This window comes from Python bivittatus, unplaced genomic scaffold (assembly GCF_059951505.1).
Source record: "Python bivittatus isolate LINGU-HERP-01145 unplaced genomic scaffold, Pbiv_v1 ctg000850_np1212, whole genome shotgun sequence".
In the NCBI taxonomy this organism is placed as follows: Eukaryota; Metazoa; Chordata; class Lepidosauria; order Squamata; family Pythonidae; genus Python; species Python bivittatus.
The window spans coordinates 63,729,032-63,748,727 of NW_028277112.1; the positions used below are offsets into that span (position 1 = coordinate 63,729,032).

Here is a 19,696-nt window from a genome sequence, read left to right on the forward strand (position 1 = left end):
GAAGCTGTTTTTCTAAACTCCCCCCCCCCGCCTATATGAAATTTGTCTTCGTCTTCACTTAGTGCAAAGTGCCCTGATTTTATTTTTCTTTAGATCAATTGTATGATTGACATTATAGTAATCAATACTGTGTGATTATTATGGCTGTCCAGCAAACTATGGTGGTTTTTAAAAAAAGTCTGCTTTATTGCTATGTCTATATTCAGCCAAGATATTCTATAGAACAGAAAAACAAAACTTTATTACAATCAACAACCAAAATTCTGCAAATAGATAACAAAATGAATACAAAATACAAAGAAAAACAAAAGCAGGGAAGCTATACTATCAATGTGATCAAGTCAGAGTGAGTTCTACAAACAAAGCAGAATTTTGCCACGTCCAAAAAACAAAATTGTACTGATTAGACCACAGCTACTGAACATTAAAAAATCTGAATGGCCTGGAAAATCTATTTAAAAAGGGTTTATAAAACATAATCACACATCTTTACAAAAGGATTAATACAATGCAACATGGGCTGTAGTTTCAATGGCCCCTTTGCTACAAGGACAAAATCTGAATGTATATGTAAATTTCCCCTCAAGGACAGCTGTTGGAAGTACATTAACATGTGTTAAAGTCAGAGATCTAAAATTGGAGACAGCTATTTGATTGAGATATCTTACCGGCCTAAAAAAGGAAGATCGACTACTTATATATATGACTCTAGGAAGGGCAGTCTGATCCAGTTGTCCTTCCAAATCCTTAATACATTGCTGTTTCAGCACTGACGTTGCCTGCTCATAACACACCCTCAGAAGTGCATCTGTGCAAAAACATAATAGTGCCATTTAAGACAAGGTAACAATGCAGCAACTGAGTTTGTATGACACACTGAACTGTCAAGTAGTTAACCACAGTTTAGCCTAGCATATCATGTGAGCCCAGCCCATACGTTTAATTTGTGATTCAGAATGCCGTGAAAATCCAGAAAATTGGGTTGAGCAAGCCATGCCTGAGTTAGTTTTGGGCAAGCTCCTATTTGACCAGTTTGTGGCTTACTCCAGTGACTCAGAGGGTTGCCTCTATCCTGTTTAAGACTTTAAGATTTTATCTGTACTATATTTTACAAAAAAGCAAGTTTATTTTGCTATTATTCTTCCTTTAAAAAAAAAAAGGCAGATGTTTACTTTTACAGTTTGACACTTGCATGGTTTAGCATTATTTATTTATTGGTCTTATATCTTATTTTCTGTTTAGGAGCTCAAGATGGTATACAATGTTTTCCCTCCCCCCATCTTTCCCCACAGTAACAACCTTGTAAAATAGGTTTGGCTGAAACAGAATGTCTGGTTCAAAGGCATCCAGCTGGCTTCCATAGCTGAGGATGGTCTGGATTCTGAATCTCCTCCATCTTAAACACTCTTGTAATGGCTTTCATTATAGGAGCTCACAAAACAGACTCCCAGATCTCCATTGGCTTTTGGATCTGGGTTACAGGCCAAGCACATCATAGGGAGAGCAAGCATTCCTCCCTTGCCTCCAATTCAAAAGAGGAAAAAATTATATCCTGCAGTAAGAGATGGAGGTGTGGGAACTCCAGAATCGTTGCACCAAGCCATAGCTTGGCATGATATTTTACCCCATCCCATGTACCCTTTATTTTTTATACATGGAAAGACTATAATAAAATGTGTTTGGCTTTTTGGTGAAATAGAACTAAGAAAGAAGTCATAATAAGATAATGAAAGGAGAAAATCAGAGAATAGTCCTATCAAATAATTACAGCTATAACCAAGGTAAGAGAATGATGGTGATTGTGTCTCACTTGGATAAATTCCAAGTCCTTTTCTTGTATTTTTTTATTCCTTACAGATAATATCAAATTCAGAGATTGCTTGCTTAGACATGAACTTGCTTTTGTTTTTCATTGTTGTAGCCATTCAGTATAAAGACTCTGGGAAACAGTGAGTCTAGACATTGATTATTGATTGATTAGATGCCATCAAATTGGTGTTGATTCTTAGTGACCACCTAGACAGGCTTTCTCCATGATGATCTGTCCCTAATTTGGCCTTTCAAGTCTCTCGATGGTGCACCCATTGCCACTGTAACTGAGTCCATCCACCTTGCTGCTGGTCATCCTCTTTTTCTCTTTCCTTCCACCTTTCCCAGCATTAGAGCCTTCTCCAGAGAGCTAGGTCTTCCCATAATGTGTCCAAAGTAGAATATCAATCAATCAATATTTTATTATGGTCACAGGCCAGAATTACAAATAAAATACAAATTTGTACAAATGCAAATAAAAATGCACTAACATGAAATAAAACAGAACATGATAATATTAATGGTGGGATCATCAGTGGGCAATCAAAGTCTGCCTAATTTTACAGACAGCATAACAAAATTTAGCTACAAAGAAACTGAATCATACTGATCACATAGCAACAACTGTACATAAAAAAGACCAGAATTTCCCAGGTATTTTATCAAATAGGATGTTATAAAATGGGTCCGTGAATCCTTATAGAAGGTACAGTACAGCAGGACATGAGCTGTAATTTTGATAGCTCCTTGTCCACAGGGGCACAATCTCAGCTAATATGGAACTTTTTTGTATCGGCCCTCCAAAACAGCTGTGGGAAGAGTATGTGGAAGTGTTAGTGCCCTTCAGAATTTGGAGATAGTTATACAATGTAAGTATCTCACTGGTTTATAAAAATGGGCTTGACTGCTCAGAAAAACATTCTTAGGTAGTGCAGACTGGTCCTGTTGGACTTTCAGATCTTTGATACATTGTTTAAATGCACTAAGTGCACGCTCATAGCCCATCATTAAGAACACCTCCCTGGAGAAGCCAAGATGTTGCAGTTTTTGTGAAATAGTCCTGAACTATACTGATTTATAATTGTCCTCAATAAGGAAAGATCTCAAACCTGTGGGAAAGAACAGTAATTTCACCCAATGTGCTATAATTCAAGTCCATGTACCTGTTTTGACTTTAGACAACCCTGCCTCCCTCCTTAATACTACATTTGGAATACAGGAGGCTACCTGGAATGTGGCCCTTAGGAATTTGAACTGAACCCTTTCCAGAGGAGTCCGAAGTAGGATAATTTGAGCCTTGTCATTTGTGCCTTGAGTCAGAACTCTGGGTTGATTTGTTCAATGATCCATTTGTTTGTTTTCTTGGCTGTCCATGGGGTTCTCAGGAGTCTTCTACAACACCAGAGTTCAAATGCACCCATACTCTTCCTATCTTGCTTCTTCAAACTCCAACTTTCGCTTCCATAGAGTGTCACAGGGAATACCATGGCTTGCACAATTTTGATCTTAGGCACTGATTATAGGTTTTTACATTTTATTTTAGTTACTTCTAGTACAGCTGCCCTGTTTGTGAATTTGATCCATTCCTCATTTTTGACCTTGTAATTCTAGGTCCCTTTACTGCAGTATTTATGTCTTTGAGCTTCCTGTAAATAGTAGTATTATACCAAATCTGATTTTAACCAAAATATTCCATTCCCCAGCAATGAAATAACTGCTTAAGAACATTATAGAAGGAAAAGTGCGTATGGCCTAACAAATGAACTGGGTACTATTTTAAAAGCGTGACTGTTGTGGGAATGCTAAGTAGATTATTTTCACTTTGATCCATGGACATCTCCAGGCTATGGTAAAAAAAGTCAAGATAGAGGCCATGATGGTGCGATTGAAGCTCCACCTCATTTTTATGTATGCCGCAAACTTGCAAGACTTCAGTCATCTCGTAAGAATTTACATTACAATGCTAGAATCTTGGGGGAGATATCAAAAGTTTGGGGACAATCTCACATTACATCTTGCAAAATCTCAGGGTAAATCTCAGGAAATGCTTTAACAAAGGCATCTAGCCATTATATGAATATTTGTGATGTTGCCCACGGCTTGAAAAGTTTACCAAAATTTGCAGTAGAGGATGCACCAAATAGAGATGTGTCACCTTCCAGCCCTGCCAACAGATCCCTATCCTCTGTAGAGTAGCTCATTCAACCATTCAGTTGGTCAAAAGTCTCCAGAGCCTACCTTTTAGGATTATGGTCATTCTCTCCCTTTCCCCCCTCCCTCTACTTAAAATTAATATTTTCCATAAAATCTTTTTCTAGGGTTCTGATTTGCATTGGGCCTCCTAGGCTGATAATTCATTTTACAGAATAATACCTTGAAGTGTGTATGGGGTACCTAATAAGCACCTACCTAATTAACACTTACCTAATATTTGACCATCAAAGCTTTGCCCTAAAGCAGGACAAATGCTAAGCATATTTGTAACAGTATTTATGCATATTGTCCTGTTGTTCTTGCCTCTGTCTTTCCTCTCTTCTGACATTATTCATCTTTATTAATGATATTCAACCAATGTGGATGTTATGCTAAGTTTGATTTGATATCAGGCTTGCCATTTCATCAATCCTCTTCTACATTGTGCCTCATTAGTAACTTTGTTTTGTCCAAACTGAAATTACTCCTGAATATCAAGTATTTTCATTGTATTATGAATTGAAATTGCTTTTGTCCTGCTTCACAGGCTTGATGCAAACTGTATTTTCCATGTTCATTTAAGCATGGAGCTCTGGTTTACCAAAAATCAGGGGTACCAGCATATATAACTGAAGGAGTCAGTGTGTAGTGTATCAACTCTCTCATATAAAGTCAAATTATGGCTTAGTTTTACAGCTATATTAGAGGACACCTAAATGCAACATTTAAACTTCTTGACTGGAAAACAGCGTGGTGCAGCATTTGCAGTATATGAACATTGTAGTGATAAAGTCATGATATGATAATACTTGAAATCCACATACTATATCTCTTTGATCCTCTATCTGAATTAGGTTGAATGGATGCATCATCATCATCATCATCATCACCATCATCACCATCATCATGATGTAAAGTTATATGTCACCTGACTCCCAGCAACTCTGGGTGATTTACAAATTGTTAAAAACACTTAAAAACAAGGAAACAATAAAAACAAAAAAAGAATAAAGATGGCAGAAATGACAAAACTAGATGGGAACAAAGCAAAAAAAGGGAGGGCTTCAATGTTGTTTGATTTTGGTGGAATATTGTACTTTTTCTATTGAATGAGCAGTGGAAGGGCATGAAGAATACCCATCATAGATGATGTTGCAAAGGAATGTTGACTGATATTTGTGAGGAGGTATTCTAGAAAAAAGAAATAGGGAATAACAGGTAGTAATCTGCTACAGTTTACTCCCCACACCCCAAAAGCATCCTAGCTATGATATTCAATGTTATTTCATTCTCACTGACATCTGAAGAATCAGGCAACTCAGAGGATTTTTTTACTTTCTTCTTCATTCTGTTAATTAAGATTGTTAATTAAGTTTCATTGTTTTTTTTTCCCTTATGGGCAGCAACCAGCTATTCTTTGGCATTGGAAATATTCTTTGTTCTTCTTTAGCATCAGGAAGATACTGATATGTGCATATTTTTGTGCTGCCTTTGATTCATTGAAAAATAGAACTGATCTTAGTCAATGATGGACTAAGAATGGAAGATGATGAACAGAATGGAAGAATAAATTTCAAATGATTTAGGAGATTAGCACAAGACTGAGGGCATGGAAGCCAGGGGTTTCTGCTTATGAGAGATGCTCTTTGCCATTCTGGAAACCATTTAAGAAATGCATAGGGATTTATAGTACAGAACAGTCAAGGAGACTATTCTTTTGACTAAACAGTGTTTGGAAGTAGATGATACTTTTTAGGGCACTTCCATGCGTTGATTCAGAGCCTCTGGCTTCACTATCCAAATGGATGGCAACAGTTTTGCATTGTCACACAAATGTCCAGAAAGGCTGCTTTCTTGAGACATCCAGTGCTCCCTCCAGCCAATCTGGGGCCATCAAAAACAGGAGTCAGGTTGCATGGCCCCTCTGTTCTACTTCATCCTTGCTCATAGGTTAAAAAAAAAAAAAAAGGCAACCCAGCTATCGTTGGGGGAATAGCAAGTCCGCTCTTCCAATCATAACGGAAAGATGGGAGAAGAATTCAGAGTGACTTGGCTTCCAGAGAGATAGTAGAACTTCCAAAGACAGAAAGACAGACAAGATGGGACTTCCTACCAACGGGAAGCTGCCCCACCCTGCCGTTCTAAAGGAAGTGCTTTGGAATTATTGTCAAAGCAGTTCCTCTGGAACAGGGATTCAGCTTCCAGAATAAGTTGCATTGGCTTTCCAGGACTGCTGGAAGTTCCGAAATATTTTGAGTACATTTGTCAGGTTATGCATCTTTACCATAAACAGTATTCTGCCTTCTGCCAACTGAATGTAGGGATGCCCATATGGTTTTCTCAATGCCCTGTTGAGAAAATACTTTTGCCCAGGTATGCCAGCTGGACATTTAACAGTAGCAACATTGTCTGAAAAACAAGGAGTTTTCTCTTTTTTAAAAAACTCATTTGGAAGCGGTTGTTTTATCAAAGCAGCTTTGCTTTCCTCTCCTTCAACAAGGAATGGTCACATATTAATATTTGATTTTTCCCCTTTTAATAAAGTTTGATTTTGTTTATCTCTTGTATCAAAAGGGGGGGAAAGAGTTCTGAATCCTCTACTCATGCACCATAATGCTATACTGCCAGGTTTTTAAAATTATTTCATTCTTTCCAGTTTTACCTCTTATTTGCCATCTGGTGAGATGCCTCCAAGCAGCTACAGAAAGGCAGAAAGCTAAGAGGAAAAAACATGATCCTTGTGTCTTTCCTTGTCCTCTTCTTTCATGCCCTTAACTGGAGGACTGTCACCTCCAAAATCTGTTGAGTGTCTCATTCAGGTTTGCAGAGAGATCCTTCATCTACTGGGAAGCCTCAGCAACTCCTGTTGAAGAAAATCAGCTGACCATTCTGGGCTGCTAAGTAGCAATCTGCCTGTAACAGTCAAGTAGGCTGATTTTGCTCATTGCGCTAAACCATGATTTGTTTATTATGGCTTATTATGGAAATCCTAGTTGGCTATAGTGGGACAGCACTAAGCCACCCTTCTTACCAAGTTGATCTATGATGTCTAGAATTCCTAGCTAGCATAGTTGGGGGTTTGGGGGATTCTATACTAGCACATCTAGAGGATACCAGGTTGCAAAAGCCAGAATTAAATAAACAGCCATGCTGGAAATACTCAAGGGCAAAATGATTTTTTTTTAATACAGTATTCAGCTGGAATCTTTTGGTCACTTTTATGTCTTTTCCCATTAAATTTATGGCATGGGAACTGCTATAGCATAGGTCCTGACCAGCATTGCACAGGACCCTTAAACAGCTCAAAGGTGCTTCCCCGGACCTGACTTCTGGAAACAGGTAAAACTGGAGTATAGAATTATTGGTTGGGCTTTTCAAGCTATTCCAGCAATATCCCATTAATTCACTTACATGTATTTATCCTTCCATTTATCTTTACACTTCTCAAGGCAAAACTGAGTGTTTTTAGCCTACACATAGTCCCATCATGACTTCACAAGCATAATGCTGTCTCCCTTGTTAAGGCTTACCAATACTTTGTGGCTGCTCTAAAACTTATATTTTTAGCTGTGTAAATAAGTTAAGAGTTAAGACCTCTTAAGAAAGCATTTTCTAAGTTGTGTTGTATTTTAGATCAGGGGACTGACAGCAGCAGATTTCTCCTTTATTTCAAGCTCAACTTTAAAATAAACTGACTTTTATAAAGTCGCACTTGGGTATTTAGGTTGTGTCACCATAGCTACTCAACACACAACAGGTAAGACTGGAGTAAAAGATAACAAATGTAGGCCATGTAATACTGTCAGCCTATATAACTGATTGTCAACAACATGATTTATAGAAACAAGAGGAATTTTTAAAGTAGCACTTCAATGCTCTCTTTCAAACTATAGTTTAAGTACAGCAGTATGGTTTATATCCATTATAAAATCAGGCAGATCTCTGAGCATTAAATTTACTTCAATAATCTCATGGTCTCTTGCATGAGAGAAAGGTAGAACTTCCTGAAATTAAATCTAAATCTAAATGTTACGCATCCAATGTGGTAGATGATTAACTTAAAATCTATGTATCTCAAATTCAGAAAATTTACTTTGAAGTTCAATGTACTTTAAGATAGGCTATTAAATAATGTCTATGATTAATTACTCCATTTTCTATAATTGATAATACTATAAATTGCTAAAAGGGGAAAAAAGCCAAAACAAAATCTATTTTATCATTTGTTTGTTTTTTTTGTTTTCAGGAGGCCCATAAATCAAAAGCTGGATTTATACTTTGCACTACATTTCTTAATCCATGATCTACTGAACTAACTACATGGCAAGGCTTAGACAACATAGCAAATGACAAACAAGCAAAACACACTATGGATTAATGTTAGTCCCATTAACTTTCTAGGATATGAAATGTGATCAATGAGGTTCAAGAGCCAATTTTACACACCAATGTCCAATCCATATTGCATGGTGGATATGCCAAATTCCTTTTCAAATGTACGTCTAAAAATGCAATGTTATTTTATTATGTTTAGACAATTTATATAGCTGCTTACCTCATCTGATTGTTCTCCCAGGCCTTGGGTTAGGATGCTAGTTGAGCCCCTTTGGTTTTGTTTTGTTTTTGTTTTTTTGCTGTTTGGTCTTTCCAGTTCTGTCTTCTGATCAGTTGTTTTCTTTTTCTTGTTATGTTTTGTTTCCTTTTAATTTCTTATTTGTAAGCTGCCGAGAGCCATCATGGAATTAGTCAGCCTCGAAATTGAAACAATCAATGAATCAATCAATCGCCAAAGTGACTCTAGGTGATGTACAGAGGATTAAAAGCCAAAACCAAAAACAAACAAACAAACAAAAAAATACTCACCTCATACCCAACAACACAATTTGAAAAACAAATATCCAGAAACAGTAATGTAACACAAGCGGGGTGTGTGTGTGTGTGTCAAAAAATCATTCCGCTTATAGTGAGTGAGACAGTGACTCAACCAATCAAGCAACAAGGCTCACTTAACTTCCCAGCCCAAATGCCTGTGGGATCATCCAGGTCATTACTGACATAAAAAAGCCAACAGGGTTGGGGCCCATTTGGATCTCTGAAGGGATGCTGTTCTACAGGGCAGGCAGAGTGACAAAGAGGACACTCTTTCTGGGTCCCACTAGATGACACTGCCTAACAGGTGGGTCCTGAAGCATGCCAATCCTACTGGTTTTGGTGGGGTAAGCAAAGGTCCTGTGAATAACCTGTCTCTCTGCTGTGAATTGACTAGTATTCAAAAACACTTATACGCTACACAATACCTATAAGCTACACTTACTAGGATTGGCATTACTTGTGAACTTCTAGGTTGCATGGCCAATCTGTGACAAAGCCTAAATATGCTGAATATATGTTTTAGAGGGTCCTGAACCATCAAGGTAAAATGTTGATCCTGTAAAGGTGATACTTTAAAAGAAATTGGTTCAGAAATGAAACTATATGAGTAACCAGATGATAAGTAGTCAACAGGCAAGAAAATGAAGGGGATAGATGTACATGTTTCTCCTGGAGGGATGTGTGGAAGAGTTGGATGTCATAAAAGCAGAGATTGCAGAACTGTAGTTCTTATGGAAGATGTTAGCAAGCATTGCCCTCCTGCTTTCAAGCACATTTTTCTCAAACTTCAAAACCAGAAACCTGTTCTGCGTAGCCATCTACCCTCTCCAAATGAAAGCTCAAGAGGTCAAATTATTTTGAGTCTGATGCCATGTTCTGCACTCCCACAGAATTAAAGCATACATATAGCTGTTTGTAGGAATAATTCCACTTTTCAAATTAAAAAATTTTATTCTGCTGTAGCTTATTCAGTATGTTCAAATAATATGCTGATGTTCCATTTTTTCATTGCCAAATCTATTTCATATGGGATGATAGTATTTGCAATGAACAATTTTGAAGATCTGATATCACTTTAATTCAGCTTTTGATTTTTTGAAGTGGCATGATACCAACCATGATACTTTCTTTTATTTTAATATCCTTAAGCTGTGCATGTTAAAACTTTTCAGAATTTTGAATAAGCAAATGAAGATGTTTCCAGTGTAATTAGAAATAAACAATGACATGGTTCACACATAGCTCTAAGTCATAACATAATCTGTTTGTGGCTTTAAGACTCTTCTACATTGCAGCCTTAAGCTGCTTGTCTCCTTTGTTGAAACTGGCTGGAGATGAAACCAGCTTAGGAAATATCTGTCTGGATTTTAAGCTTTGGCAGTAATTTTGGCCGTGTGTTCTTTCCAGATAGCAGTTACCACAGCCCGATTGGTTGATTTCACTGCTTCTCTATTTCTTTAAAAAATGCCTTTCCGTGGGTGGGTCTCGAGGAAATGCGGCTTTTACTGATAGAGCTTTTTAATGATCCCACCTCCACTCACTATGCCTCACACCTTCCCATTCAATGCATCTACCAGCAGAATGTTAGAAAAACAATACTACAGTACAATACCATTCCCAGTTTATCTTCTTATCACATGAGCCAGAATACTTGCCAAGTTCATCCAGTTCATCCATCCAGAGAAACTGCATGGATGGAAATATCACTTTTGAAGTGATGCTGGAAAGTATGATTGCAGGCTGTTTCCTTGTTGGGATAGAGGTGAGCTGAAGATGGCACCATTGGTTCAAGCTGAGGATGATATCATTGGTTCAAGAGCTCTACAATGTGACTGCTGAACTGTTGCCCACTTGTAATTGTGCAGAATGGCCCCAAGAGATGTGTGAACCTACTCTTACTTCTTTTAATATTAACTGAACTAGGATATGACTAGTTAAACAAAAATGCTGGTAATCAGTCAATGTTTTAAAACACTGCTAGGTCAATGTTCCTGTATCTGTGAAGGATAGGCTTATTCCTATCCAGAATAACTTAAAATAAATCAATAACCACACTCTGTTTAGCATGTGCAGTTTAAACATTTGATTGCATCAAGCAGAATTTCTCAGAGAATAGGCAAAACGCAACTTTCCCTCCCCACAAATTGTTTTCCACACATATATTGTTCCAAAACACTGACGTCATTTTTTTTTAAGCGTGACACTTTAAAACACATGTATCAAGCAGAAGATTCTCTGAGCAGTCTAGGCTGCTTGTTTCTAAAAACATCCTGGAGGACACCCTGTATCTCCAAATGCCTCCTCAGAGGTGACTCTCACCCCAGGGTTTCAAAGGGAAAAACAAGAAGCTATAAATTAAGCTGAGAGCCAGGTTGGTGTAGTGGTTAAGGTACCAAGCTAGAAACCCGGGGACCATGAGTTCTAGTCCCACCTTAGACAGGAAGCTGGGTGACCTTGGGCCAGTCTCTCTCTCTCAGCCCCAGGAAGGAGGCAAGGGCAAGCCGCCTCTGAAAATCTTGCCAAGAAAACTGCACGGTCGTCAGGAGTCAACACTGACTTGAAGGCACAAAAAAGAAAGAAAGAAAAAAAAAAAGTTAAATCGTCCTTTATCAGGGCCATCATTCCAGGGCTGGAAAAAGCCCGACGACTACAGTATTAGACGGCGGCAAAGAGTTATCTGTGACTCTTCCGTGTGGATTTTTTCAGCGCAGGTACCCTCGCCACCTTTCCTATAGGCCCAGCCCGGCAAGAGAAGCAGGTGGGTCCCGCCACTGGTATCTGACGGACGTCCTTCCGACTGATTTACCTCAGGCGTCAGCGCGGCATCCAGCCTAGGGGGCTGACTTCCCCCGAGACGCGCAAGAGGTTGGCGCCGTGGGGCACGCCGCCATTCGAGGCTGGGGAGGCACCCTCGCCCTCCTCGCCTCTCCCGCGCCCTCGGACTCCGGCTCTCTCGCGGCGAGCCCGGCAGGAGGCGGCCTTGAGGCGAAGGAGGGCAGCGGCCGTCCGCGCCGCCAAGCGCCGCCCTCTGCGTCCCTCCCTCTCCTCCGCCTCTTTCCTCCTCCTCCTCTTTGCCCGGGGCCCGCCGTCTCTCTGGCTTCCCTGGCAGCGCGGCGGAAGTCTCGCAAGAGCTGCCGCTGCTGCTGCTGTTGCTGTTGCCGCTCGCGGCGCGTCCCTGGAGGCGGCCCAGAGCAGAAGAAAAGAAAGTGAGCGGGCGAGCGCTGCGCTGCGCGTCTGCCCGGGAAGAGGGAAAGCCGCCTCCTCCAAAGGCGGGAGACGGCGCTTCCCGAGCTCCGGGAACGCCGGCAGCAGCTGTCGCCGCGCCGCCTCAGCATGGCAGAAGGAGCCCGTTCCCTGCTGGGAGGCAGCCGCGGCTCTAGCCCCGCTTCCAGCCCGCTGATGGGCAGAGGCGGCAAGAGCCGCTCGCTGCCCACGCCGTCGTCGTCGACGTCGTCGTCCTCCTCGACTTCGCTGCAGGAGCAGCAGCACCACCACCAAACGCCGCCCGCCTCTCCCAAGCAGCCGCCCCCGCCGCCCCCGCCGCCGGCCCGAGGGAGCGCGCCCGGGCACTGCTTCAGGAGGGTCACCCTCACCAAGCCCACCTTCTGCCACTATTGCACCGACTTCATCTGGGGATTGGCGGGGTACCTCTGCGAAGGTAACGCTGTGGGGCAGAAAGTGCTTGTGGCGGGCGCGTGACGAGGGGACGGTCGGTCTCGCGACTCCCGGGAGTGCGTGTCATTCTTCCCCCCAAACCCCCCGACCTCGAACTAGTGGAAGCTTGCCCTCCCTGTAGAGATGCCACCACTCCGTCTCATATTTGGCAAGCCGCCTGCTTTTAAGAGTTGCCTTAGGCAGGTCCCCCTTAGCTGGGCAATGTCTTTAGGACCATATAAATTGGCCCATTTCTCCTCGTGGGGCAACCTGGAATGCAAGCCATCTCGCTGGTGAAGAGGTCTGGAGGACTTGAAAACCCTGCAGTTTATTTTATGGGATTTTGGTTTGTCTTGCTAATGGTGTTATCTAGTTATGGGTGTTGTATCTTTCCCCCCTCCCTCCGCACCCCATTTTTTTGAGGTTCTCTTATGCTGAGAAACATCCAGCAGCTGATCTACTTGTACCAAGTACAGCTTTCTGTCTAAGAAGTGCAAAGCGTTTCTTTTTAAAATTTGCCCATTTTTGTTTGTTTGGGGTTTTTTGGGGGGGGGTATCCTTTAGCTTTAATGGTTGCCTGGCACACAGACAGACAGTCATTAGAAAAACTTTTTCTATCACTTCATCTTTGGGCATGGAAAAGCTTTCTCCATTAGAATAGCAAATGCAAATGACTTCCTCTTGTTTATCTGCCAAAATAGGATTTTCTTTTCTTAAATGGCTCTGTGGCTTGGACAGGTTGTTAGCAGATAAAAAAAACCCTTCACCTCTCTTAGAAATAGGAAAAGCTTCATGAGTTGTAATTGATGTAGATGCCAGGGCAATGCTGACAATGTCCTCCTCCTGATAAACTTTCTGTGTCTTAACAGTGGCTTGTCTGAAAGACTGACATTTATCAGGTGAGGCTTTTCTTATCCCTTCATTTTCATCCTGGGGGAAATACTCCCCCCCCCTTTGTATCACAGATATAACAGACTTTCTTTCATGATATTGCTGATATTTGCCTTCTGAGGAACTGTCATGTACGTAGATACACAGAAGGTGAAGTTTTTCTTCTTGTTTCTTCTTGGTTTGCAGGCACAAACATTTTTTTCCTGATTTTTATCCATTGCTCAGCACCAAAGACTTCTTGAAAAAAGGCAAGGTTATACCATGAGGACTTGACAATGGATTTGAAGAGCCCACTGGGGATATTGTGCCAATTGTAGACTAGATATAGACTAGACAACTTGACACAGAAGGAAGGTTAACTCCCTTCTTTCCCATATATTTGAGGATCAACCAAATATGGAATGAAGGACAGTTTTAAAGCCAGATTTGTACCTTATCCATCATTTCAGAGGAAGTAGCAGCTATTTACAGAGGTTTGATATCTTAAAATCTGCTGTCGTCTATAGTTAGATATACATGATCAGGCCTGTAACTGGGCAATTGTTATGACTAATGTCTTTTTAGCTACCCCTGGAATGTTATTAATGGAAGCACAGTATGGAGACATTCTTTTTTTTTTTTAATTGGGAATTGGAGAAGCAGTTAAAATGAATATATACCTTGTTACATTGTGTGCGTGCATGCATGCATACTGAAACCTTGTATATATGATTATACTGTTTGGGAACTAGCAGTTGTCAGTCTTGTTCTTGGTCACTTGCACATAGATCAGTAGCTCTATAGTGAGAATGAGATTTATTCTTTGATACCTCTAGTTATTGTTGCCTTTCATAGTGAAAATGCTTGGTATCCTTGTGTAATCCCGTTTAGTAACCACAGTTTTATTTGGGGTTGCATTTACACTTCCTCTGTTTGGTACTTTTAATTCTTGGAGGCTGGTAGGTCATTAATTCAAAGAAGATGGTTCATTCAAGAAGAAGAGAAAGAAGACTGTTCATGCCAAAGCCTCTTATGACATGCCAACCATATCCCCTGCTTCATTGGTATGCTTTCAGTGCATGTGCAGTGAGGTCTTAAGTTCCATCTAATGTATGTTCATGGGGCTGCTCTTTGTGTGTGGGGATTCTGGGCCAGTAGATGCCTTTGCGACTTTGACTTGGAATTCTACAAATGCCAGAGATGAAGAACAATTCTTATACATAAAGACATGGAAGGCTCAATCAAATGATAGGAGAGAAACTTACACCAGTTGTGTGGTGTCTGTGAATGGGTTAGTAAATTTAGAGTAAGACAGTGCTACTGTGCTTTGCAGATGCTAACTATATCCAACCAGGTGCTGTCTAAATATTCCAGAAATTGTAGGGTATGCAGTGTGGGAATGTGTGCTCTGGTTTGGGAAATGCTGTTGACCTGAGTGTGTGGTCATGTCCACAATAATGAACTGCATTGGCTGTGATATATCAGTTGTTTATCTTAAATTTCTCCCACAAACCAATGTTTATTTTGGGGACAAATTGTACAGATGTATTCTGAAGATGTATTTAATTTTTCTGTTCTGAAGATGTATTTGCTTTTTTCTGATGGTTTTTACGGAGGCATATTTTTACTCCTGTCTGAAGCATTCTCTCTGAAATAAAGTTTTGGTGTCTTTATTTCAGGTTACATTGCTTGTGTTTACCTGGCTGTTGGTGCACCCTTGGGGTCTACTCAGATGATACTTGGGTAGTTGATGTTAGTGGAAGGGGATCCTCCTAATTCATTTGATGCATTCTCCCTAAAGTAAGGGAAGCATGAGGACACCACGGGATAATGTGTTGATCTTGACTTTACTTCTCTTGTGCTTTGTCATGTAATTCTGAAGGGAAGTTATTTTACTGGCTCATGGAGCCTATCTGAACTTTGAGGCTGTGCATTTGCAGTGCTGCTTCCTTCCCCTATTTTTATGGCTCTTCAAGGAAGCAGCTGTTTGTTCTCTGTGCGTATATATTAGAATTGAACCTTCTTGATGTGCCATATTGATATGTTGTAACTAGCTATGACATAGACATTTTAAGATTAACTTGAACAGGAAGGTCACATCAAGAAGGACAATTCACTGTATCTGAAGTCCTGGCATTGTGATTAAGCATTGCTCATAACCCTGCTGCGTAAAAACCCAAGAGGGTGTGTAAGCCAGGTAAGGAAGTAGGGAATGTGAGTAATTTGCAGTATAGCTAGATGTAGTTGAGCAATAACATGGAGCGTGCATGAATGGAGGAGTAATTCTCTTGCATCAGCTTTTGAAGAAGCTTGAAGCAAGCATCCAAATGACCATTGTTTCTTTACTTCTTGTTGTATAACAGAAAGAACTAAGAACTCATTTAAATGTGTAAGAAACAGAAAATAGCATAAATATTTTTTATAAATAATAGAGGAATATATTAATCGCAGAGAGGGAGGTCCAGCTAAATGCAAGCAATAGCCCAAGAGGACACTAATACTTATATCATTAAAATAATGTATTTAGTACTTTGCTTTCTTATTCTCTGTTCTTTAGCTGGTAATTACTGAAATGCTGTGCCATGAAATTAGCCAAGAAATATCAGTATTGATATGTTCTATATCAATGTATTGATTTGTGCTATATGATTGAGGGACCTAGGCTGCATTTTTAAATTCCTTTTATTTAGCTTGGTACTGTTTTGACTTGGAGTAAATTTAAAAAAGGGGACCATACCGTTTCTTGTAGAATATTATAATAAAATATTCTGAACAATTTCCTCACAACCAGAGATGCTCTATTTAAGTCATCATAACTGTTTATCTGCTTACATAATTTTAGTGATTATTCTCTGGAAACTTTCTAACCTAGGTTAGAAAATATCACTATCACCCCCACTATCTTTTAAAAAATAGGATATTTTTTAATAGGATATAGAATATTCCGAAACAAATAGGGAGACAGTAATTCAGCCTTCTTGGTGATACTCTTCTTTCTCATTACCAGGTCAGTGTCATCTGTTCTAGATGTGACCTCCAATGTTCTCCATATGTTAAGCATGTCATATGTTGACATGAAATGTTTTCTCTTTTTATGTGTAAAATTCATCCCCTCCTTATTGTCTTCTTTAATTAAGATGTAATATTAGTGTTTGAGTTGGTGGTAACTATATTCCCTCATAGTTAGAAAATGCATCCATCCATCCATCCATCCATCCATCCATCTATCTATCTATCTATCTATCTATCTATCTATCTATCTATCTATCTGATTTGTCACCACCATCTCATTAACGACTCTGGGCGATTTACAAAACAATTAATATCAATTAAAATTACAAAATTACAATAATAAATAAAAAATATAGTATGCATTACAGAACTCTGATTAAAAAGAGAACTGTGATTAAAATAGAAAGTTGTATTGAAGAAAGAGGAAGCTTTGATTTTTTTTTAATGTAATTTGAGATCCAGGGAAAAAAATAATGTGCTATATTGGGACCCAGTGATACAATTCACCTGTCATTAATTTACACCAAAAACTCTTGTATACAATGAAAGGGGAACTGTGCGAGTCAAAAGTGTGCTACTGCCAGTTTCCGATTCATCCTACAGTGGTTTGGAGTGGCTTTCCTGTACAATGTTGGCTGTGAATTCTAGGAGTTATAGTTTCTGCACAGCTGGAGAGCATCAGATTGAAGAAGATTTGGAGGATAGTCTTCATTTCTGACACTTTTTTGATTAGTATCAAATTTCTATTCTTGGAACATTTGGTATCTTTGTTTGCTGTTTCCTTTTCTTCCTTTGCACCACTTTGGCCCCTTCTGCCATACTTTGGTTCTTGATAGCTTGCATATCTCTATATTGTTCTGTAGGACTTGAACTCCTGCATATTATTTGTGTTATATTAGGCCTGGTTTATTTTAGTTACTGGTGATTCTACTATTAAGCTGAACTTTTCTGATATTCATTTAACAATGTCTCACTTTTTGCTATTATGCAATGGCAAGCCATTTTTGTATTTTTGCCAAAGGAAATGATATGAATAGTAACCATCTGGTTATTAGGAGTCAGGCCTTTTTTAACCATCAAGGTGGATTCAACTACGTCTTAATTTAAAGCTTTGTCCTGTACAATGCTAAGTACACAAGCAATGAATGAAAGTAATTCAGCCATGAAATAATAAGGAATATTCAATAACAAATCTTAGAGCTGTGTATTTATATAATCACATATTGGAGAATGCCACTATTATCAGATATCTAGAGTCAAGTGCAGGAATGTTATCTAGCTGGTTCAGTCCAGTTCATGTAAATCAATGGTTTAAAAAGTTGAGTAAAATTTAACACCCAGGGCAGAGGAAGTGCGCTGGGAAAGACAGGCCTGAGAATGCACTAACTCCCAGAAGGGAAAACAACATTTCTGGTTCCCAGTTAACTGCAACACCTTGATTTGTACTTGATGTTGAGGTCTAGAAAGATGAGCAGCATATATAAATTTGATAAATAAATAAACAAACAAACAAATAAATAAAGTGTCAGCCCTTAGAGGTAGTCCAGACAAGAAGCACTAACCATGAGTACTAACAGTACATTTATTGTAAGGTTACAGTAACAAAGTCTTGCAAGTCTGAAAGTACATCTCTCCCCCCTCGCCTTTACAGTCCAAGAAACTAGAGAGGGTCTTCTGAGGCTTTTGCCACGCTCCCACTGCTTCTGAAGACTAAGTTGCCTCTTATCTGACCATAGTTTAAACTACTGCTCCCCTCCTTCTCCTCCTGTCTCTCAAGGACATTCTCACAGATCATTACATCAAATAATTTTCCTTCCTACTTGGGCACAGGGCTCTGGCTGGCATCTGAATATGAATGAGAAGTGTATGTTGTTCACTGCTTGCTTGTCCTGCTTCTGTGCTCTTTGGAACATATTCTCTTTTGTCTTCCATTAGGCGGCTGAAGTAGAGAGGCCATCAAAATTGCAGGTACAGCTGTGGGTATGGAAAAGGGGCAGTTCAGGCAGGAGTCAAGAAGAGAAAGAGGAAAAGGTATGGGCCGTGATTATTTCTGCCCTTGAGGGTGGAGGAAGACATGCCTCCAGCCTGCAGTCCTACCCCTGGGAATAAATCCTGTGGCATTTCTTGGGTCCTTTTCCTGAGAAATTTGTGCAGGTTAGAATTATTGTTGGAAGCAGTTGATGCTTAATTTAGATAACATCCCTGGTTAAGTATAGTTCTATTGTTTAAAATTATATAATCTCTATAAAGAATGCATTATTTTTCTTCTGGAATATCTTGCAAAAAAGATACCTTATTCTAGTCCTTAGCCTCACCTGGACTTTTGGTTGAATTCTTGTTAAAATGTAGTTGGTCTCTTTTACTAAACAAATACTTTATTTCATCCCATTGATATAATAAAAATTATGATGAAAGTCAAAATTCTCTATAGGTTTTTGGAAGTTGCACGACAAAATTATTTCTTAAGGTGAACATACAGTATTTATAAAAATGAGAGTCCTAAATTTGGAGTCATTATAGGATGAGCAAGCTAGCATGTGGAGCTATTATATGCATTAGTACTGTTTGATGTGCTTGCTGTAATGCTTCTGTATGGATACTTGCTCTGTGGGACAGACCTGCCAACAAGTATTCTAATCCTTCCTTTCTCCTTAACGTTTAGCTGAACATGCAGAACTGGACTTTAGATTGAGTTAATTAATTAGGACCTGCTTTACATTGAGAAGTGCCCTCTCCTTACCCCATACACATTGTTGCGGCCTGTTTGAAGAAAGGGAAATTTGGTAGCCTTTGTAAATTCCACTAGTCAAAGTAACTAACTGACTGTGGACGTACCACTCGAGGCAAAAAATGAAGGGAAAACAGATCATCCTCGACTTACAACCACAATTGGGACTGGAACTTCCATTCCTAAGCAATGCATTCATTAAGTGAGTCGCACCCAATTTTATTGCCTTTTTTGCCATGGTTGTTAAGTGAATCTGGCTTCCCCCATTGACTTTGCTTGTTGGAAGCTCCCTGGGAAGGTCACAAATGGTGATCACATGACCCTGGAATTCTGCAACTGTCCTAAATACATGCTGGTTGCCAAGCACCCGAATTTTGATCATGTGACTAGAGGGACACTGCAACGGTCATAAGTGCGAGAACTGATCATAAGTCACTTTTTTCAGCACCATCATAACTTCGAATAGTTGTTAAATGAATGGTTATCAGTCAAGGAGTACCTATATTTGGCAGAAATGTTTTTCTGATTTCCATTGTATAATCTGCCACAGTGGCTTGA

The 19,696-nt window shown here is 39.7% G+C and overlaps 2 protein-coding genes across 2 annotated transcripts in view; one reads left to right on the forward strand and one right to left on the reverse strand.

Annotated features, from left to right (window-relative positions):
* Positions 1-209: 209 nt before the first annotated feature.
* Positions 210-12,209, reverse strand: LOC112541085 (uncharacterized). The gene is made up of 6 exons (XM_088130520.1): positions 12,176-12,209; positions 11,681-12,132; positions 11,306-11,430; positions 8,558-10,666; positions 6,665-6,865; positions 210-5,193 (listed from the first exon to the last, which is right to left on the reverse strand). Exons 1-4 carry the CDS (start codon positions 12,207-12,209, stop codon positions 10,459-10,461), a joined length of 819 nt encoding a protein of 272 aa, XP_087986646.1. The 3' UTR covers positions 210-5,193; positions 6,665-6,865; positions 8,558-10,458.
* Positions 12,115-19,696, forward strand: part of DGKQ (diacylglycerol kinase theta) — a 101,475-nt gene continuing 93,893 nt past the window's right edge. Inside the window, exon 1 of the mRNA XM_088130186.1 lies at positions 12,115-12,532. Coding sequence (XP_087986312.1) covers positions 12,208-12,532 — 325 coding nt within the window. The 5' untranslated portion in view covers positions 12,115-12,207. The remainder of the gene's footprint in view (positions 12,533-19,696) is intronic.

Excerpts from the sequence above, each read along its gene's own strand:
- LOC112541085 (XM_088130520.1), bottom strand. The coding sequence starts at position 12,209 with ATGCTGAGGCGGCGCGGCGACAGCTGCTGCCGGC. Across the intron at positions 12,133-12,175 it reads CGGCGACAGCTGCTGCCGGC|GCGGCTTTCCCTCTTCCCGG; the intron begins GTTCCCGGAGCT and ends CCTTTGGAGGAG. Across the intron at positions 11,431-11,680 it reads ATGCCGCGCTGACGCCTGAG|TCAGTGTTGACTCCTGACGA; the intron begins GTAAATCAGTCG and ends TGTGCCTTCAAG.